This window comes from Salvia splendens, chromosome 9, assembly GCF_004379255.2.
Source record: "Salvia splendens isolate huo1 chromosome 9, SspV2, whole genome shotgun sequence".
In the NCBI taxonomy this organism is placed as follows: Eukaryota; Viridiplantae; Streptophyta; class Magnoliopsida; order Lamiales; family Lamiaceae; genus Salvia; species Salvia splendens.
In genome coordinates this window covers 12936280-12960063 of record NC_056040.1, presented here as the reverse complement: position 1 = coordinate 12960063, position 23784 = coordinate 12936280, and the positions used below count along the sequence as shown (strand labels likewise).

Below are 23784 nucleotides of genomic sequence, written 5' to 3'. Positions count from 1 at the left end.
TTATGAAAGGCTGCCTAAATAAACTTGATGAGGGGGAGGGGGTGGGGGGGGGGGGGGGGGTAGGGGGCCAAGGGCAATGACAATATATGGTTGAAAGTTGATAGGAAGAAAAACATCCCCATAAAGGAACAAAAACAGAGTGATAATTGTGATTTTCATGGGCAGAGTTAAATTGCATGCATAAATACTAAAGGCCAACTGCATATATACGTACAGATTAGGAGTCTTATTTTTGTCTGCTTTCATACGCCCGCATTTCTCTGTCTAATCATCTCTCTGTAGCCGACTCCACTCTTTTGGCTTCTCTCTCTACTCAACACTATGCTCTATCTACTTGTACTACTCTCGATTTGATTTTACATCACTATTATTATAATTTCTTTTTTTCACATTGAGTGAGTTGTATATATAATATAATAGTAGTAGCATGTTAGGCTTTCCAGATGGAACAGGAAAGTGTATATTGCAAGTAATTAAACATTAGTTAAATTAACAAAGAATTTAGATTGTTATTCCTTGTTGATCCCAAATTATAATTGTATTAATTTTTAATAAATATTTACATATTTTTAATTTTGTTATAAAATTGTAAGATGATAATTAACGATTTTTCCAATATGACCAATAATTAATTTCAAATTCAACCTTTACATCAATTAAAAATATGAGTAGCTCATGAAAACTTCTTGACTTATTTTACCAAATGGCGTTTTAACACTTTGCAAATCGTATAAAGACAATATTCCTTCTGCTCCAGAAAGTTTGTCAAATATTATGATTTTCGTTCGTCCTGCAAAATTTGTCACATTTCATTTTTTTTACCTTTTTTGACCGTGGCCTCTCTTTCACTAACTTAATTATTTACTTACATTTTATTATAAAATTAATAGTATAGTACAAAAATATGAATCATATTCCACTAATTTTTTTCAACCCAATTTCAGTTACATTTCTTAAAATTTGTGCTGAATCAATGTATGACAAACTTTACATGATGGAGGAAGTATTAAATTAAGTTTGTCAAAGTTATGTAAAAATGTACAATACAACAATTTTTGTACTCCATCATTGATGGTTTCAGGTATCGGAATGCAGATGCCAAAATATAGTACTGTATTAAATTTTTCTTTAATTCGCTATATCTACAGGCAGAATTTATAAATTTCCGGTATATTTTATTTTCCCGAAATGAACAGCATTGTAATTTATAGGGAGTAGTACGTAACAAAAAGAAGTTCACATAGAATTTACGGAACTTAGGGTTTTTGGAGAATGGACAAAAACAGTTACCAAATGCAACACTGAAATCTCTATTTATCTAAGGTTATCTACTCCCACCAATTCCCCAAAATTCATTCATCAATTATAGAGGTCCTTCGTTTCTCTCGAGACGTCCAAATAGTAAAATTACTCTGCATTGCAGCAAGATCTGCCCCTCCGTTGCCAACTGCGCTGCGCCCATATATAAAAAATATGACATCATAGTTTCAATCCTCATCGTTTGGTACTCCCTAGAAGAAAATTAAAACTAGCACCGAAATTTGGCGGTAAATCAATCTAAATCATGATGTGTAATCAATTTACATTGTTTCTAGTCAGTATACATGAAATAATCTAGATAAAAATAATACTTTTAGTTTATTTTATTTGACCAAATTAAAATGATAATAATCTCGATCACTTTCGCTAATTAAATGTTACTTTGTTGTGCTCTAGTTACAGTTATATTTTTTATAGTATAACTTTATTTGATAAAGTTTCATGTAATTAAGTTTTACATTTGAAAAGTTTTAGTATAAAAATTTGATGTAGGATTGGAGATTTAGAAAAATAAGAAGAAAAAAGTATAAATTCGATGTCCGATATGATGAAGGATTAATACATTGCTGTGTATATATTGTACATTTTTCATATATCTGACAAATAAGAAATAATCTATGATCACATATTTTCAAGGCCATGAATTAAATGTCTCGGCATTTAAAGCACGCCTAATTTGTTGCTATATTAACAATGCGAATTGAAATAACATAGTACTATTCTGTAGAACTTTTTGTGTGATTTTAATTGATGCAAACCATTGGAACTGAATATTCTGTATTTCTTGATAAATGAGGCTTAATTTTTTTATATATTAAATAATGTGATCATTCAACAAATATATTATTATTATTATTATTATTATTATTATTATTAAAAGATAAAAATGGGCGATCGATGCGGTAGTTTCTCTCGTTATAATCCGAAAAATATGGGGGATATAATAAACTAACTTTCTCTTTGGAGTTTTCTTCAGAAATTTTACCATATGGTTACCAATAATGCCCAAGAACTCATCATCATGCATCTTCATAGGATTCATTTGGGGCATAAATTTGAAAACAAAAATTGTATAGAAAAGATTCCTTCTGAACTGACATATTGGAGTACTGTAGGACTACCCTCAAATTTTATCCCCCAATATGCTAATCCCAATCATATTGTTATTTAAGCTTGTACCCATTAAATAAATAAAATAAATGCCGTTATTATACTCGACAAAATTATGGGTTGAGTTCATCATGTATATTTTTTAAAAGTAGAATAGACCTTGTATGAATTTAGTGTTTTTGTCGATAATTTTTAATTTCATTTATTAAATGATCTATATAAATAACATCTTCTTGATTATCATTATGATTATGATTGTAGACACGCAATGTTTAATTATTTGATGTGAAATGGAACAGTATCATTGTACGAAAGAATAATTTAATTGCAAAAGGAGAAATAAATGAAACAAATCCAAGATATGCCTAGCAAAAAATGGCCAATATACCACTATTGAAGGATAATTTTGCCATGCATAAAAGTTAAAACATTTAAGAATGATCGATATAAACTTAGCCAAGAGGATATAAAGTTTTGAGGGATCAAACCAATTGCTATAAGACATTACAAAATTATTGGAATCAATTAAGTTAGATATGTGTTATTCAAACACAACTCATTTGATTGCTCTTTAAATGCTTAATTTTCTCCAGTATAAGAACTAAAAACCAATCAGTCAATCTGTAGTGAATGGATGGGCAACATAATTCATAATTACATTGAGTAATTATCATTTTATTTTAGACAAAAACACATCTAAAGTTCATTAATTGTATATATGTTTTGTTTCATTAGGTCCCTGTACTAATGAATTTTTATTTTTGTACTTCCAGCAATATGTATCGATAACGTCTATTTTCATTGTGGGTAGAAACAATAATTTCATTGATGAAATAGATAGTGAAGGAGTAGTAGTTTTTTAAGGCTAGTAGAAGCAAAACATAATTTCAGTTAATTGTGTTTAAAAGTCTATAAAAATCTAGACTAAGAAAATAAAAATGAATGTGAAGGGTAGCACATAATAATGTGTATAACAGTGGTAAGCCAACAAAAACATTGTCTCATGCAAATGACATTTGGTGATGGGTTGGCACAAATGGGCCCTAATTTCCCAAATCATTTTCGTCCCTTAAATTATTAGTCCTGTATAATTTATTGCCAAAACATTGACACATTCTGCTTATTTCTATTCCTTATCTTTTTTCTTCATTTTTCCTGTTTGATGCTTTTAGTTGGTAGTTCAAAGTTTCGTTTTAGCACTAGCAAATAAAGTTGCAATTATTGATATCAAGATTGGAATTTGATCTCGAATTTTCCACTGCCTGGTTACATGGTTTGGCAGATTAAATTAAATGGCAATCAATTGTTAATAAAAAATTGTGGGAGACTATTTTATACATCAAAATTAATGTTGATATCTTATTGAACAACATATGCATAGGATTATTAATATTGATCCTTAATAGTCTAAAACGAGACACTCATTTATTTAATTTTAGAGCAAACTCAGTACCATTCTAATTAACCCGAAATTTGAGGCAGTCTTAAATTTTTTTTTTGTAAAATATGGATTCAGTACCCGACCTTAAAAAGGATGTCATATATAAATGTCGTGTCACGCCATAAAAATCAAATTTTAATATCCTTTAAATAGGGGATAGTTTTTAAAACTATTATTAAGGGTTGATCGGGTAGGTATTATTTTTATTTTACCTAATTCTAAAACTTTTTGTATTATGATAATTAGTTTTTATATGCATTTTTCTGATAATTAATTATAAAATCACTGAAATAAATTTCTCTACTTTTTTAATGTATGTAATTTAACGGCGGAACACAATATTAAAAATAGAAGTTTTAATGCATCACCGATAGAAGTTTTAAAGTATCTTGAAAATCAATAATTAATTTGTTATTCAATGTATGTTAAGTAGTAATACCAGTTTTCATCCAATTAGTTGTAAAGATCGAAATCTGAGTGCAATAATAAATTAATTAAACCTCAGACACACAAACATATTACTTTATTGAATTGATATACTAACTAATACACGTTTCATCAAATTCGAGCCGCCGATATCCACCAAATTATAAATTCTTCATGCACAAGCATAATACATAAATAATTACGATGATTGAGATATTTAAATAGACTCGTCGCTGTCATAATTGTGGACAAATATATCAATTTAGCTTAGATACGCCCCAAAACTGAAGATTCATGAGATTTGCGAAAAAGTAAAATGAACCGACAATGTTAGTAAATAAATTACATCCTAAGCAATTTAAATAAATTTCCTAATAAAGAGAGATTTTACTGTAGAATTATCAAAACACATTCTAAAAAGGAAAAAGAAACTCCATGATCCATCTCATCAAAACTTGAAATTTCACCCTTATTTTCAATTATTGTAGTACTTTCTTGAACCGAAAATATTATCTTATGCCCCATTATAAACAAAAGAAACAGATCATATATTCAGTATATAAAATGTTATATTTTTTTATTAAGGTCCCCCCCCTCCCCCTACCCCCACAAAAAAGAAAAAAACCCAACTTTTTTTTATCATTTAAATCAAACACTGTACGTAAAACTGTAATGATAATTATTACTCTCAAATGCTTGATTCATGTAACTTTATATAACAAATAATTTAATGTACTTGTTAGGGTTCTACTTTTCTTTAATGATAATATTAAAATATGGTCACACTGATTTTAACCATGATTTGTATATATGCATGCTTTCTGCGGCATCAACCATCAAACTGTGTGATAATAATCATTGTACTCAATTAGAAGAGAGAAAATATATATTGGTGTATCTTAGGAAATCTTTAATTGTCTCTTAAATTTTGCTAGTAAATTAATTATAGTGGACATGTTTGGATCAAAAGAATCGAATAATAGAGATAACTGATTCCATTGTGTTTGTAGTAGTTAATACTCATTCAAGAAAATTATTTCCTTCATAACCAATTGAAACTTGAATTATTTTTATATTGTTTAAATTAGAGCATATAAAATGTGATGAGTAGTGGATAGAAGAAAAAAGATTCTAAATAAAAGTTAGCTCTTTCGACACCTAAAATGTGGCCTTCTGTTTGGTGGCTGCCGGTATAAAAAAGCAGTAGGGTCCACTCCCTACACAATGATATCACCACCTCACCATTCTATAAATCTTATCTCAATTATTTTATTCATTATTATATCAATATTCACCACATTAATCAAATACCTGCTAACTCACATGCAATATTCTCATCCCCCTTCACAAAAATATGAAATCTTTGATTCACTTAATGTATATATGCATCGGTTATTTTTTTCATATTAAATCATGACTAGCTACTCGAATTCATTAATTACACCATCTCCGACAATTTGATCCATACAACAGATTTAGTACTACAAAATTAATTAACACTAATATTATTCATATCGAGACATATAAGTTCATACTCTCATTCATTGTCTTACTTTGCTATTTTAAAATATCTATTAATTTGTTTTATTTTTATATACTCCATATTTAATAAGTGAATCTCACATTTTATGAACTCCACCCGGATATAAGTATTACTTAAAATTCGTGTTAATCCTTAATTGAATATTCAATGATAGATGGATGGGGTACTTGCAAATGATTAGTGGGAGGTCGTGTTGCATGTGGGTTGAGATTGTATTTGGCTATGTGTAGTAGTAGTATTAATTAAGTGTATAAGTTAAGTTGATTAATATATAATGTGGTCGATGTGGTCCAATGGTCGTAGACAATATATATTCTTTGATGGAATAAAATAGTGATTTTTGGAAAGTAGTTGATTGGATGTGTGGAAATAGATAGAAAAATGAAAGTAGAAGTTGGGAGGGATGATTAGCATAGACATGGCTGTGATGGGTGCATGTGTATGAGAATCCAACTCCCATCATGTCCCCATTCTTTCAACACAATAAATTAGTACTATTTGGACTTTGCTTTTACCTTCTTAATTTTTGTTTATTTGTCATATACAAATGACAAGAATAGAATCTTATTTATTCTGATAGGTGTTTATGTTTATGAATAAAGATAAAACACCGTTCTAAAACAATTCATATGGATTAATTTTATCTTATAATTTAGTTACGCACATTCAATATAACTCAAATTCCAGACCTATTGATCGAAGAATAAACATCAAACCGATGTGCTTTCTCGTTTAAATTGGAATTATACTAACATCAACTATTATCAAAGAAATTAGAACTACTGTGACAAAAATATAGTACGTATTTTAGATTGTTATATTTTAGTACTATCGTGAAGTAAATGAAAATAATAATAATTAGACTAATATAGTGCGTTCTACAGTATGTATTAGTAGTAGCATTTTTAATTTATTTTTAACTGAAATTTTGGTAGCATGAAAGGGAGAGAGATCAATATTTTTGGTTTCAAATATATGGAACTGTAATCATTAAAGCTGAAAGTATGCACAGCTAATCAAAATAGTATACCTCTAACTTTTAAATTCGATAGATAATGATTATATTTTCGTTAATTTAGGTTTATAACTAATTAATGATTGATCCTTGGCGTCTTAGGTTGATACGGGAAGTATAAAATTTGCAGTATGAATTGAGTGTTATACTAGGATTAATGTTAAGTCTGATAAATCTAGTATAAATTGATTCAACTCATAATAGTAATTTACAAGGGAGTATCAAATTAAAACATAAACATGTGACTGTGGTATTCTACACCACAAACACAAATTTTCCAATATCTAGCATTCACAACACAAGACGTAGCGAAGGGCGACATGAATTCCTGCCACACGACTTTTGCCCCTGACCAATTTAGATGTACACTTACGAGCTTGCAAGTGATTTTCTTTTTTGACCATTTTAGATTTTTGTATTTATTCAAATAATTTGAAATTATCAACCCTACACCGTATATTTGTTACCGAACAGATTTTATCTATTTTTTCTTTTTTTTTTAGTCCCACAGCACCCTCTACTTCTTTCTATAAAAATCCTCGAGCAGTGCGGCACTCCCGGGTCATGAGATGCGTGACACGAGTAAAAGCGTCATCTATACAGTGTTGCAGAAAGTCTTGTTCACTGACACGAGTATTATGACCCCACAACAACATGGGGGTACACGCGGAGATAATCGCGAGATTATTAAAAAAAATCAGGTGTGCAGTTATGTAATTTTTCAGTGTTTTAGTGTTTGATTTTTAGCTTTTTCAACTTATAATTTTAAAATTATAATAAATTTTATATTTTAATTAGAGCATAAAAAATGAGATCCATGGATAATTAAGGAAAGAGATCTAGGATTGCTAGTGTTGTTTTCTAAGGGCATCCTTGTTGTTGAACATAAAAACCACCCAAAAATCTGCCACAATCAAATTTTCAATTACCACCTCAGCATTTTAAATTTCAGCCTCAACACTTGCAACAGCGTTCACCCCAAAATCAGTCCCAAAATCCTCCCAACTTATTTCACCATTTTTTCGTATTTTGTTATTTTAATTATCGATTTAAATAACAAATAGCATAGATAAAAATATCAATAGCGGTACGTAACCTGCCTGCCGGTCGTCAGACAGACCGCCACTCGCACGGGCGCGAGTGCTCTAGGCACTCCACCACTTTCCCACGTGCAATAGAGTTCCAAAAACCACTGCACGCGGCCGGCCAATTTTGGGGCTCCGTTGTGGATGCTCTAAGCATCGGGTGAGATAAAAAATGGTGTAAAGGCCACGTAGGCAAGCATATCAAATTTAAATGAAAATTGTAAATAGTGGGCACAAAAATAAATAGATTTTTTTTTTCAATTTTAAGGGAAGGAAATAGATGTGACTATTTTGATATGAATAGTTAATTGTATAAATGTATAAGCATGGTCTCTATCAGAGCATTTGTATGAAAAAGAGAAGCCCAAGTTAGGACCACAGACAAATCTGAACCCTTCATTAAAGCCCAATATTATTTAAATGAATAGAATTGGTAATTCACGTACACTACCACCAGTTGGACTGTTCCTTTCAGACCCTAAATGTCAATTACAAAATAATTCCAGTTTTGGAGGTATTAATATAGCTTCGAAAAAACTGTAACTCCAAAAAAAATTTCTTCAAAAATTTCTACAAATAAATTTTTTTTCTGCTTTGATCGATCCACTGAGAAAATTACTTTATATGAATGGTAAAACATGTTCAAGCTCTTAATTTCAATGTGATTAAGCTTTATGAAAATGTAACAATGAAAAAAGTTTTATTTATATTTATATTTATATTTAATTTTGATTGTCGACATTTAATTTAAAAGTGTGCGATAGCACGATAGGTCTTGTTGCACATTGAATTGGAAGTGCTTATTGTTTTGGAAAACTTTCTTCCTCTTCTAGAAAGTAGTTGAGAAGTTCAATTCATATAAAGAAGATGAAATTATAATTTTAATTTCAAACTATACTGATGCCTATTGAAAACTGATACATTTTGAAAATCGATATGCCCCTCTGCAATTCACGGGCACACTTTACAGTTATAATTTTTGACAATAAAGTTTAAAAATTGTTATATGGAACGCTTTAATTTAAATTTAATCAAAATTTGACATATAATGGATATTTATACTTACCCTTAAATCTTGTCTAAGTTTGCAAGGATTTGCTTAAAGACCGGAGATAAGATAGGTGATTCGCTTAGTGCACTTTTGAGTATGGGAAGGTGTTTATTTTTATTCTCTGTTTTACTTTACTCATTTTTTTTTGTTAAAACTTTGTTTGTACATTGCTCACTGAACTTACGTTCAGCCTTTTATTCTAATCGAAAAAATGACTAGCATATACAGTTACTTCTAAAAAAAGAGATAGTCATTTAGTAAATATACACATAAATTAAAACAATTACTATATTATTTAAAAATCTCAACTAAGAATCATTCTTATTGTGAGAATGTGAAAATCATTTGCAGCTATTGGATCACGATGATCTATAATAGATGCATCCTGCTCGTTGGACAAACTAGTATTAACACCCAAGCTATGCACGGGATATAAGAGTTTCAAATAATGAATATAAAATATAATAAATATATAGAAAATAAGAATTGAAAGGAATATGGGGATTTAAAAAAACAGAAATGTACTTATCTTGTCTCACTCAAAATGAAGAATTTACTACTCCCCAGTGAATGAAACATTTATGCAATTTTAATTTATAATCTAAGTAAAATAAAAACAATAAAATTAATGATAAAAATAAGATGTGTGACTAATGATCAAAGAGTATAAATTAATTAGAATAAGATATAAAAATAAAGAAAATATGTGTGCGTAAAGATGTTTATTGAAAGTGCTATGCAAGTCATTAATCCAAATAAAAGGTAAATTAATATATAAATTTAATAGCTTAATTTATAAAAATTAATTTGAAAAAAATATATGGAATATTAAACATATCCACATTAAATATATGAATAATTTAAATCATATAAATTTAAAACTTCTTTGAGAAGTCAAGTTACAAAATTTGTATTATCCAATAATCACATTTTAGTTGACTGTTTATTTCTTTCTTTTAATTTCAGGCCATAGCATAACTTGATATACATTTCCAAAGACTAAATGAATTTTTTATATTGGAAAGAATAAATTTCTTACTTCTCGCCACATATACGTATAAAAAGTAAATTACTACCATCACTTAAAATAACGATAATATTTTATGTATCTTGTTCGTTTTGAATAATGTGAGAATTTACACTACTCTTTATATTAAAAAGTATTGCAATAAATGATTAAATCTCAATTTTAACCTAAATAACTGGAAGGCAAACTAAACTCTCTAACACAATTCCAATTTAACTCAAATATAAGGCTAATTAATATATAAATTTAATAACTTAATTATAAAAAAATTTAATGGTAGTGCACTATTTAAATGTGTTTTAACACTTCTTCAAGAAGTTAACATTTTATTGGGCTATTATTTGTCCAATTGTTTTTGCCTTAAAAAATTATTTTTGAATAGAAGACACATCATCTTTCCATTTTCCCTCTAAAAAGGGTATTAAAGACTTTTCATCAAACTTGCACTTTAGATTAGTATAGATAACATCACGAGTTCAAATTCTAAAGAGAACTTGTTTTCTTTTAAACTTAATGCAGCTAATTAATTTTCATTTCAAATGAATTTGCTTTGCATATAGTAGTTGATATAAGTGTTCTTACATTCTCATCTTAATAGTACATTTTTTACGGTATAACCAATCCATATATATAAGAACAAGAAAACAAGAGCAAGAAACAAAAATACATGTTTTACAATATGGAAATTTTCATAAAAAGTCATTTTCAAATTTAATAAAATTAGGCCGAAAATGTGTATATATTTAGGACCACATGAAGTCATTTTCAAATAGGGCCTTCCTCAAACCTAACTTGAGGTGAAGTCTCAAACTCACCAATCAAAGCAAATGACTATGAATCAAGTAAAAATGACCCATGAGTGCTGGAATAGATTTACTCTTTCAACTTGGCTTCTCATTTAATTTTGTTGCCCAAAGACTTGTCACATCCTACCCTTAGCTTGGATATATTCTAAAATATCGGACCTACATCCAAGAAAATATTATTATGACGTCTCACTTTCCCTACCCCTGTTTTTTCGAGAAAAACTTTTCCTATTTAGGTTCAAAGTTATTTTTCATAAACCGATAGTGTAAAATCGCTTAATATTCACTCCGTCCCTGAAAAATATAAACATTTATCCAGTCAAATTTTTTTAAATATTAAGATAAAATAGTAGTATATCTTTCATATATTATAGTAATAAAAAATAAAAAATAAAAATGAACCTGATTTTATAAATTTTTCAATCATTGCTAGAACTGATGACACGTTGATTGGTGGAGGGAACAGTGGCATCGATGGTGCTCGAGTAAGCTGACATCTCCAAGCAACGGGAATTAAGTTTCTGAAGTTTTAGATTAATTTAATTGTCACAATTCAGTCTTCTCCTTCAGACTACAAATAATATTGCATCTTGCAATTGTTGAACTCTGGGTACAATCTTAAGATTTATCAAACATAATGGAGCGTAACAAAAAGGAGAAAGAGTACACAGAAAAAGTTATAGAATAAAAAATTACAATGCAACTGAAACAAATGAAGAATCAAACAAAACCACGAAGAAGCAAGTCGTCAAAGTCCTCTATACGCAAGACAATATTCATTGTGATAGTGCTCTCAGTTCAAGCGAATTGATGATATTTTAGCCATGTACCACACCAGGGCTATCGTTACTACTTACTAGCATTGTTGTTAGAACGAGAAGTGGATGGCAAACATAGGAAGGATATCATTAAATAGCAACTATGTGCCCGTTCGGTTGGGCTGACTAGCCCAGATTAAATCTGAATAGATTGTTAATAGCGTGTTCGGTTGTCTAAATAAACTAAAATCACGGCCCATGACTAATAAGAGGCTCGCCTGTTTAATACCATTTTCACTATTTATAGGGCAGACTATTCATCTCACCACAACCCCTGCAATTATTTTAATCTTGCGCTAGCGAAACTCTCTTCCTCCCTTTATCTCCCTTGACGTCGTCACTCTTCTGCAAATCCGCCGCCGTCGAGAAACCTCTTATCATCTGCGCCGCCGCCGCCGTGGATAAACATCGTATCATCTGCTCCGCCCCGCCGTCGAGAAACCTCATCCTTGATTTTTTGCTTTTTTGCTGAATTCGGCAGTGACAAATCTGGTTAAAATTTTATATTTTAATCATTTCTAGTTTCTATTAAAATGCTTTTGATCCTTAATATTTTTATAAAAATAATCCATTAGTAATTAGAATTCGTGTCGATCTAAAGTTTTGAGGTAAGTTTATGAGTTTAGGTTAATTGATTTTAATTAGTAGTAGTAGTTTAATTTTGATTTTAATAAAACTATTTTTAAAATTTAATAAAAATGAGTTAATGTAATTAATCTTGTTTACCAAACATCAAACTAAAATTATCTAAAATTTAATCTAGTAAACCAAACAACAATCCTTATGTTAGTATGTCTTGAATTTGTTTTGTAATTGGGATATGATTATGTTTCCTAATTAGGATAGGATTATGTTTTCGAATTATGATAGGATCTCATGTGTGTCTATTTATATGTGAGTAGAACACATAATTCTGAGATCGTGATCTTAGATCTGAAATCTGTAATTGCAGTCATAATACAACTTGTTCTTCGTTCTTGCCCCGTGGATATAGTCAATTGGCGAACCACGTAAATTATGTGTTTCCTTACGTTCTTTCGTTTATCGATTACACAATTACTTCTGTCACAACAAACTGATATCAGAACCTGGTTTTCGGATTAGGGTTTTGAATTCCGCATCTGTTAGGGTTTCTGTGTTAATCGATCAAGATGTCTGCTCTGAACGGGAAGGTCGACAAATTCACCGGGAGAAATAGTTTTGGCTTATAGCAGATCAAGATGCGATCCCTGCTGAAGCAGCAGTGTTTGTGGGCGCCGCTCAAAGCAAAGAAGGCAATGGAGGATGATGAGGAGTGGACAACCTTAGACGAAAAGGCCCACTCGACCGTCATGTTGTGCCTGTCTGACGATGTTATCATCGAAGTTGCTGATCAGGAGACTGTTGCTTCCCTTTGGATGAAGTTGGAGAGTCTATACATGACGAAGTCTCTAACCAACAAGTTGCTCCTGAAGCAACATTTGTTTCGATTACGCATGCAGGAAGGTATGCCCCTTCGGGATCATCTGGAAAATTTGAACAAAATTTTGCTAGATTTGCGTAATGTTGATGTCATGAGCTGTTAGTTGCTCGTGGAGGGAAAATTTGAGGCAAGGATGAAGAAGTTTGTTTGTTTGGTATTATGATGATGCATTTGGAAGGTGGATTCAAGTCAAGGTGGAGATTTGTTAATATGCCTTGAATTTGTTTCCTAATTGGGATATGATTATGTTTCCTAATTATGATAGGATTATGTTTCCGAATTAGGATAGGATCTCATCTGTGCCTATTTATATGTGAGTAGAGCACATAATTTTGAGATCGTGATCTTAGATCTGAAATCTTTAACTGCAGTCATAATACAATTAGTTCTCCGTTCTTGCCCGTGGATGTAGCCAATTGGCGAACCACGTAAATTCTGTGTCTCCTTACGTTCTTTTGTTTGTCGATTACACAATTACTCTATTCTGTTACGAACACCTTAATCCAATATTAGTTCTGATAGAAATCCATGGGTTCCATCCTAAAACCAATTGGTGATAGGAGGAGGGGCCCATGAGACTTATATACTAGTTTCAGTTTTCTCTTGACACCGATGTTGGACAGTTATATGTTATATTTTTAGTATCAATTGCCAACACCCTCCCTCAAACCCTTCAAGGTGAACCTTGGAGGGGTTGGACTTTTTTCTAATCGATTGGACAATCGGCCCAATTTTTTTTCGATCGGTTGGACCACTTGGCCCAAATTGGTGAACCTTGGAGGGGTTGGACTTTTTTCTAATCGATTGGACAATCGGCCCAATTTTTTTCGATCGGTTTGACCACTTGGCCCAAATTTTTAAGTCCAGATATACTGTGCTGGGTCAGAGGTGAACCTTGGAGGGGTTGAGCTTTTTTCTAATCGATTGGACAATCGGCCCAATTTTTTTTCGATCGGTTGGACCACTTGGCCCAAATTGGTGAACCTTGGAGGGGTTGGACTTTTTTCTAATCGATTGGACAATCGGCCCAATTTTTTTCGATCGGTTTGACCACTTGGCCCAAATTTTTAAGTCCAGATATACTGTGCTGAGTCAGTCATTCGGTTTCGGCTCAGATATACTGCAGGGTCAGTTAAATTTGACCCACAGTCGGCGACCCGCTCTGATACCATGATAGAAATCCATGGGTTCCATCCTAAAACCAATTGGTGATAGGTGGAGGGGCCCATGAGACTTATATACTAGTTTCAGTTTTTTCTTGACACCGATGTGAGACAGTTATATGTTATATTTTTAGTTTCAATTGCCAACAAGTTCTATCCTAACCTATCTCATACTATATCTTATGATTAGTTAGTGTCACTATATATATGACCTCAACTACTACTACCGACTTGAAAGCTTAAGAGTTGTTTGATATTGTGAAAGGTGAATGTATGACATTTTTTGATAAATAAACTTCAGTTCATCATTTGTTACCCATAATTGAGCATTTTCGATCAGGTGTGTATTGCCTGAAATAGTAGCTTATAGCAGTGAATATCCATGGATTTTTGCTGTCTTCCATTTTACTTGTGTCTTCCATTTTAAATCAAAATATTATGGAAAGTACAATATAATCAACCGAACGATTTTCTTAACTCATACTCCTATATTCTAAAGCCGAGAGTAGCAGGTTTGGGCTTGGCCCAATGGGTCAAAAGTAAAAAACGAGGCCCGCCATATTCAATCTATTTGGAAAGGTGTAGTTTGTAAAATTATGCTAAAAAAACTATACCTATTTCATCAATCATGATAATGCAAAAATTTGTTGAATGGTCTCAAGTAGTAAAAGAGATTGAATGGATAGTTGAAGTTGAGTGATGAATATGATAGTAGAAGACATAGGTGACAACAATACATGATGGAATATAAGGCTCTCACAGCTTTATGCATCAACACCAGCAGCATAAGCGGAAAGCTGATCCTCAACAAAAATTCCCCTCCTCGAGAACAAAAAAAAGGATGCCGCAAGGATATCAATGCCTCTTAACCTTACTCATCAACCCCCTTGCACTTGTTCATTACAGCTAACGCGGCTGCTTTGTACCAACTCGCTGCAGCCATCGCCCCCGGGTCTACAACTGATGCTAGAATATCAGCAGACACATATGAAGACCGCCCTGCCTGCAAACCCTTTTGCTCGTTAGTCACTGCTGCACAACTTGAAAAGGTTTTTATTTTACATATTCCACATATGGTTTAGGCTAAATAGTTCTATCCTAAATTATCGACTTTGACCAATTTATACTCAAACCATTGCAAAAACTCATGTTCGAGAATTTCAGGTAATTTTTTTAATCCATGTTAAATTTCCTACAGTCCTGCTACTCTTCACGGATAAATTTGCATAGTTTCCTTTAGTTTAGGTATTAACTTGTCCAAGTCAATAGTTCAAAATAGAATTGAAAAATGATGATAGTCAGGATTATATTCGATATTTAGCTTATGATTTATGACCAGCAGATATTATTTCAAACTTCTTGCAAATCACCACAGTTTACGATACGTAAAGAAAAGAAAGTTCATGATTAACAATCACCTGTGCTTGCATGTTTTTAGTTGATTCAGCACCGGCAACAGCTGCTTCAGCAGAAAGAACAAATGCCTCAACAGGATCTTCTCCAGAAGCCAATTTCTGTCCATAAAGCCTTTTATATTTAGCTAAAATATTTTGGACCAAAATTAAAATTTAATGGAGAAAGTGGGCAGCTTCTGACCTCTTTAAGGACGGATGATGCTGGAATGAGAGCATCCAGTAAGGTCCGGTAACCTGCATTGGCACCACCGTATTTACTAACTGCAGCAATAGCAGCTTCAAGAGCAGCAGCCCCTATATCAAGAAGCTCTGAGTTATCATAGTGTCAGGTGCACAAGTCAAATATAAAAGATATATGTCATTCAATCATCTCACATTGTAGTGCTGTGATGCCAGCATGACTATTTGCCTTCAGCTGTGCATAAGCCGCCTTAAAGAATATATCGTATCTATTATTGTGAAAAGGAAACAATGCAAAAGCCTTCAGCCATTACTAATAAACATCCATAACCAAAATACAGTGTCAGAAATGACTATATGAAAGGAAGATACATGATGCCGCTTGTTCCTCCCATGACTTTTCTTATAGAAGATCCTATTTCAGCGACAGTCTCAGCAGGATCATTCAGAGGATAACTGAAAAGTAGATTTCAGAAGAAATGCAGAGTAAGAAGCAGAACAAGGTAGTGATACGGCTACTTCAATCGAACCCAATTATAAGAAAACAATCAATACAAATAAAGCCACTCTGGAATTAGAAAAGACACCATGCAAAGTCAGAGGAATATAAAAGCACGAGGCAACACAACATTGACACAGCATTTAAATTTTGAAGGACCAGTATAAGAGGTTTAAACAGATGTAGAGATAATTAGGACAAATTCGTATGTAGCAATTATTAGTCATGTATTTGATTTGCAAATTCAGACCAAGGCAGGGAGAGATTCTCCAATTGATGATCCTCATTCTCAGCCAAAGTAAGCCCCTCTTAAATTACTACAAACATCTAAAATCCAACAGAAAGAGGGCACGCAGTTAAGCCCACAAAGGCTGATCAATTTATGAATCTCTCCATCTCCACAGTGGTTACCAAAGGTAAATGGATACAAAAGCCCTGTCACTGAACTTTGGCGATGGATCTGCTTTCAACCTTGATCATGACAGAAGCAGGCAGAAGCGAAAACATGAATACTTTACTGCACAGCCATTTCAGATTTGTTTATTCCCACGACGAGGCTTCATTATATAGATATCAACAAACACAATGAAAAAGAAAAGGCGTAACTTCAACCATTCAATTATTATACTGTAACGAAAAAAACACTGGACCACTGCATTGCAGTATGTTAATCACCATTTAGCACACCAAAAATGCCACTGGCATAAGGAGAAGGAAGAGAGATTGAGAAAAGGAGGCTCACCACTTTTTCATGTCTTCAAGAATGGCTGAAGCGCCTCTGGACATCTAAAAAATCTAATGAATTAGAATCATTTGATCATCCAGATTCACATATTTTTAGAAGACTATAATATACACTTACAGTTGATCCACAGTCACCATCACCAACTTTGCTGTCCCAGTCATTTAAATTGTCCCTGAGATTGATAATTGAAGTTGCGGCTGCTTCAATAGCCACTTCAAGAATATGCCCCAAAGGACTTAGTTCTTCAGGGCGACTCGATACCTAACCAGAAAAAGCAGCCAACAAGATGCAGTGAGGCTCATAAAGATGTGTTAGTGAAAATTGTACTGCATCAGAGTGAATCTAGGATACAACTAGCTATTGTTTTATTTACAAAGAAAAGCAGTCATCCGTGGATCACAAAGAGATCAATAAAGGGGCGGGGTTCTTTGAATTTCAGATTTCATATTGACCGATATCTTGTCTATGGCAGGTTCTCAAAATTAGTTTCTGTTGGCCAAGTTATACGATATTTTTTCTAAAGCTGCCATTATAAAAATTGGAATTTGTTTGTGTATAAAGATTTTTGGCCAAGAAGAGAGGAAACAAAAATGAACTATCACGGTGTCCTATATTAAGAAAGTACAGTTTATATATTACTTAATTAACCAAGAAACGCTGTATTTGGGTGTGCACTCTAATAAGAGACTGAAACTCCCTTAAAATATATGGCTGAAGCATACCTCATCATTCTTTTTAGAACGAGATGGTGGAACAGGAACAGGGATTTTTGCGGGCGGGCGGTTACCTGAGAGAATTATAAAATTGCATATCTATTTCAGTTACAAGTTGATCCCAATTCACTAATAAATATCTCAAAACCAGTAGGCAGCATATGAATGTAATAGAGTGAGACTCACCATCAACAGCAACAGGCCAATTTGGAGCCCTAGTTGGGGCATCCAACCGGTTCAAAATTGCTTGGTCTGCCTTCATCACAGTGATTGAAAATCCTGCAACAGAAAATAAAAAAAATGATAATATAAATTTATCATTCTCATAAGCATACATTCTGGCCAGTATGAACTCACCTGCCATGTCAAGAGAGGTCATAAATGAACCAGTGTATACTCTCTCAACAGCCAGTCCGTGTTCCAGCTGCAGTCCAGGAATAACCTTTCCAGCAGCGATCATCAGTTCCATAAGAGGAGTGGCCCCTAATCTGCACTCAACCATTGTGAAAGTTTATTAGGGGCAAAAGGATTAAAAATAAAATGATTAGGAACATGGACAGCATGTGTCATAATATAAAGACATTAGGCTCCAGGCTTACCCATTGATCATCACCACAACTCTACTACCACGTGTAATAGGAACGTAATTTGTTTCCTACATAAACCAGGAATTAGACATGTTGTGCACTAGGATCAGGAGATGACATCCGACACATGTAAGTCTTCAAAGGGATTTATTATTGAGACTGACTAGATTAAACAAGATAGATGCTAATAATTACTTTCATACCGTTGACAATATTTGCTTTAGGACATGAGAGACCACAACGTCAACAGGTTGGAGGTCAGCCACAGCAGCACCTGGTTCTCCATGCTACAAGGCAAGCAGTGAGTATCGATCACTTTCCATACATGCGGCATACAATATGCAGTAACTTTGTCAAATCCTTCTATCCTGACTGCTGATTTTAGTAAAAACTTACCTTTACATTCAACATACACAATTCCTTGTATAGAATAAAAGATCAGAAAACAGTGTCAACAGGTCAAGTCTTAGTAAGAACATAACAATTTTTCAACTCAATGATCAAGGTTAAATGCATCTGATTAAGATATCGTAAAGCACAGTCACTGTCACCATATTCAAATGCTGAAAATTTGAAACATTCCTAACCAAAACTAATTGTTATTCCAATTAATATTAATATATTCAAAGTAACTTCTTACAATTCCAAGGCCAAGCTCCATCTTTCCAGGGCCCAAACGATCTGGAGTCACTTGACCAGGTAATGTGCAGACTGACAATGCAACACCCATAGTCCCAACCATATCTGATGCTCGTTTTGCTTCAGCAGCAACTTCCTCTAAAGAGAGGCCAGACACTGCTGCTGCTCCAGCAATCTATGATTTACAATTTGAGTTTGCAAAATCAGAAACAAAGGTACATATAGAATTGATGCTTCTCAAAAGTATTATACAGAGAGACTGGGTGATGTATGACAACTAACTAGTGTAGGAATGCAGCCCTGAAACTTTGAATATTGATATTTTAGGATATAATTTGATCAGAAACAAAAGTACATATAGAATTGATGCTTCTCAAAAGTATTATACAGAGAGACCGGGTGATGTATGACAACTAACTAGTGTAGAATATTGATATTTTAGGATATAATTTGATTAATGTCTGACATGATTGCAATATTTAATAAGTGAATAATTTTCATGTAGAAAACTCTGTTATCATCAGCATGGAAGGCTTCTTTTCAACAATAGCAAAAACTAATATGGAAAATAAATAAGCAGACTAAAATTGGCTAGCATGAAGATAAGAAAGATAACAAAGATCACAATGGTGGATCAAGAAGATATATAAACAACCTTATGAACAAGAATGGTTCCAGCTAAACCTCTTCTCCCAGCTATGCCTCTCGGAGGTGGTAGAGCACAGTCATCACCAACAATTACCATCTGTTAACACAAGCCTTGTATGCCCATATCAGCCAAACATCAAATTTTAAGCATAATAAGCTGCCTCATATATTGAGGGACCTACCTCCACTTTATAACCTTCAGACTTAGCCTGCTCAGCTGCCAATCCAAAATTTAGGCGATCACCGGTGTAATTCTGAAAAGAAACATAACAAGATATTATTATTAAAACTGAACAAGACATACACATAAAAAACAATACCATAACATATCCCCTAAAAGGCTCAATATTTTTTTGCACAAGCGAGGCAACGACACGGAATAAAATGAATATATGTTAAACCAAAAGGTTGTCTTAAAGTTGACAAGAAACATGGGAACTTCAGTAACAGATACCTTGACAATCAGGAGGCACCCTGAAGGTCCAGTTACAGCTCTGATGCCCTAATGCAAAAGATTTTTCATGATCATGTAAAAAAATATCAAATCGAAATAGACTACAAATCAAGTAACGATGTCATCTATAAGCAAATCAAAACTTACTGCAAGAATGGAGTCAACAGGAGGGGAGGCAAAAACATCCCCACAGATTGCTGCAGTAAGCATCCCCTCTCCAACAAATCCAGCATGAGCAGGCTCATGACCACTTCCACCTCCTGTATGTTAAGTAACTTTCACCAGGTTCATCAGTGTGCTTAGAGAGCTTCTAATCAAAATTTTGAGCTCTTAACAGTTAGTCAGCTACGTGTTCCTTAATACTGCCATCAATAGAATACATTTGACGTCTAACTAGCACAGAGTTATGCCACTTCCCACATTGAATTATCTATTTGCATCAATCTTATTATTTCCTTCTCGGTCAATCAAAATTCAACAGACCAAGTAAAGTGACAGCAAAATGTGATTTTCTGCTGTAGCAGGAAAACAAGAGCAAGTGGAACCAAATGAAGATGTTCTTATATCTTCATATTACCATAGCATTTTCTTATCAAAACCATTTACTTCTTTTATGGTAAATATCATCTGATTTGATTGATTAAAAGGTATAGGTCTCCAAGGGCAACAACATTAATTGGTTTTCCAAAACTGAGTCAAAAGAAATAACAAAAATTCAATTCAGTAGCAATAGCCAAGTCTTTTTTACTGGCATCTGGGAAATACTCAAGTTTACACTGATCTTCAGATGACAGTTACAATAAGATATCATACTATCATATAATAAAATAATAAAGAATGAGATACAGTCATCATGCAACACCACCATGTAAAGTTATAGATCCTCTTATGGTCGTATTCTTTTCCATAGTGGTCAAACTGGAATTTCTCATCTGCAAATGACTATGCATATGTCTAACAACAACAAATGATAACAAAGAAAAGCAGCTATCGATGTCTGGACCTGATATTACGGCTACTTTGTCATAAGTGGCAGCAGAAACATCAGCACGTAATACAACTTTGACCTACATTAAAAGATGTCTATCAGTTGGGGACAATGCACGACTTTGATGCAGGATAAGATATTTGGTTTTTTAGCTACTTACATCAGGGAAACCATCCAAATACTGCAACCCAGGATAGGTTTCAACCAGACCCTCAATGAACTCTGTCACAACATCTGCAGCAAGAGGTACATAAATAAAAATGAAATGCGCTAATCTAACATGGAAATAGAAGATTTTTAAATCATCTCTAACAAAGCTGAAAAGTTACAATAACATATATCCAATCACCAAGTATCTGAAGAAAAAGACAGAGTTCCACTACACTAAAATAATCAAGCAGGCGCTGCACTCAGTGAACTTCATTAAGTGTAATTTCTACACAAATTTGCATCAGTACAGGCAGTGGAATTGGCCGGTTATAATTCACATCTACAAGACCAATAAGAAATAGAGCGTAATCCGAAATTGGCCTCTCCCAACCGAAACCAGAAAAAGTCAAAGTCTAGATAAAATTAAAGAGCAAATGCATGCATCAATCCGCACACTTCCATAAATTGGCCTCTTCCAAAGAAGAATTTCACCCAAAAAGTGGCGAAAACGAAAATGCAGAACCAACATGAGTACGAAAACTTTCACAAAAAAAATCGCAAAAACAAAAAATCAAGAGTAACGAGTGTGGAATAATCGTAACCGTTTGGGTCATTAATGAGTTTCTTGCTGCGAAAATCCATCGGTAAATGCTAGCGGCCTGCCCAATTAGAAATCCCTAATGTAGAATTAGGAAAACCCCAAAGATTTTAGAGAGAGAAGCGATGAGGGTTTAGAAAATTTGAAGAAAAAATGGCTTCTATAGAAAGTCACCTGACTGTTGAATAGTTGTTGATGTTAATGCATTTTGCTTGTCCGAACAAGAAATTAAATAAATTTATTTATTTATAGTTACGCCATCCACCTAAGAAACGTGAACCAATGAGTGCGACTTCTATGGATTATTTTTTTCAATAATTTTTTTTCTCCCATTCATCTTTTAGTTGATATAAATATGTTAATTATATTGGCTTGATTATAAAAAAATACTGTATGATTTACAGTTTAATTTTCAGTTTGTAATTCCAACTTCAATATACTTTTTGCACTTTGAGGAATTAAAATTCTCTTTAGATTAAACAATTTATGCTTAATATGATTAAATTTATAAATTTATCTTCTACTAAATTATGTAATCGTTTATCATATTTATTCAATATGTCACACACACATTTTATAACTCCGGTTCCTATTTTGTGTGTTTGTTAGAGGATATGAATTTATTAAACTAACTTTCAGTCTCTTTCCTATTCTTAAAACGGCAAACACTTTATACTTTTTAAAATCTTATTATCTATACATGGGCAAAAAAGGAAAAGGTTATAATGAAATTACATTTTTCTTCTCAGTTATTTCAGTAGTTATTAAAGAGTTGTAATTCCAATTTCTTGAGATGGCTAACCATTCATTAAATCTGTCTTCAGCCAGTTTGATGAAGTTTGTATACTTGAATTACCAAAAACCCGGAATTAATAGTAGCTTAAAGTGGAAGGTGACTTTATTACTAATATTCGTTATAAAGTAGTGTCTGTGATTTGATCTTGAAATATCGATTGCTTGTTTAACCCTGAAAGTAGGATACTCAAAATTCGGGAGTCAAAGAGTTTTAGAAAACGTCATTCAGTCATCTTAGTGTGTGATTGTATCCAACTCTCGTACTTATAAAATTCACGGACTCGTTTAGTTAGTTAATAATAATGTGACAATACTATATAAGTAGTTATCCTTTATTTTCTTCTACTCCTAGTTACCTATAAAGTTATAACCTCAGGCCCATAAAACTGCCCCAAGGCCCGCTCAAGCCCAAAAATTCTATCCTTAATTGATGGATAAGCAAATAAACCAATTTCACGGTATAGTCTATTTAATATACTCTTACAATCCTCACATTCAAGATATCCACTTTTTCTTTTTTATTTGTCCTAATCAAGATGACCACTTTTCAATTTAAAAAATAAACTTTTCTCTCCTCATTAAAATATTCAATTACATTTTTTCCTTCTACTTTATTTCACCTAATAACACTTCCTAAAATTTCGTGTCACTCAAGAATGTGGCCATCTTGAGTGGGACGAAAGGAGTAAGTAATAACTATCTCCTTCCCCAACTAAGTCCAACTTTATATCACCAACTCGCGGCCACCAAGTCCGCCAAATTTTGACCATTTTGATTGCGTGCAAAGTGAGGAAAAAAAAAGGCTTCAAGAGGCAACAAAATTTGTCAAGACTAGTTGCCGCTAATGAAGATTCTTCACACCAAAGAATTTTAAGGTTCTTCTAAATTAATAATTTCATTTTTAAGAATAATAGTAATATAATAAAAAATAATTACTTTATAAGGGTAATTTTGTCATTTTATGTCTTGTATACTATATCATCCAAACAAAAAAAGTAGCCTCATATATTGCACTAACATGATTTCGGTTGCATTTATTTTCATAAGGTTCACATCCCGTATTTTCCAACACAATTAACCAAAAACCCCTCAATGGTAGTATATGC

The 23784-nt window shown here is 32.8% G+C and overlaps 1 protein-coding gene across 2 annotated transcripts; it reads right to left on the bottom strand.

Moving 5' to 3' along the window:
* Positions 1 to 14946: 14946 nt before the first annotated feature.
* Positions 14947 to 22095, bottom strand: LOC121749735 (putative 3,4-dihydroxy-2-butanone kinase). 2 transcript variants are annotated; one of them, XM_042144349.1, is made up of 21 exons: positions 22058 to 22095; positions 21888 to 21962; positions 21296 to 21369; positions 21151 to 21214; positions 20295 to 20407; positions 20148 to 20195; positions 19876 to 19947; positions 19701 to 19790; positions 19047 to 19220; positions 18610 to 18693; positions 18419 to 18474; positions 18177 to 18307; positions 18006 to 18098; positions 17829 to 17893; positions 17224 to 17367; positions 17104 to 17147; positions 16235 to 16318; positions 16058 to 16131; positions 15864 to 15976; positions 15686 to 15781; positions 14947 to 15270 (listed from the first exon to the last, which is right to left on the bottom strand). In XM_042144349.1, exons 2-21 carry the CDS (start codon positions 21925 to 21927, stop codon positions 15139 to 15141), a joined length of 1791 nt encoding a protein of 596 aa, XP_042000283.1. In that variant the 5' UTR covers positions 21928 to 21962; positions 22058 to 22095; the 3' UTR covers positions 14947 to 15138. The 2 variants fall into 2 exon arrangements, with proteins under 2 accessions (XP_042000283.1, XP_042000284.1); XM_042144350.1 differs by having other exon boundaries at positions 21888 to 21944.
* Between the last annotated feature and the right edge of the window lie 1689 nt (positions 22096 to 23784).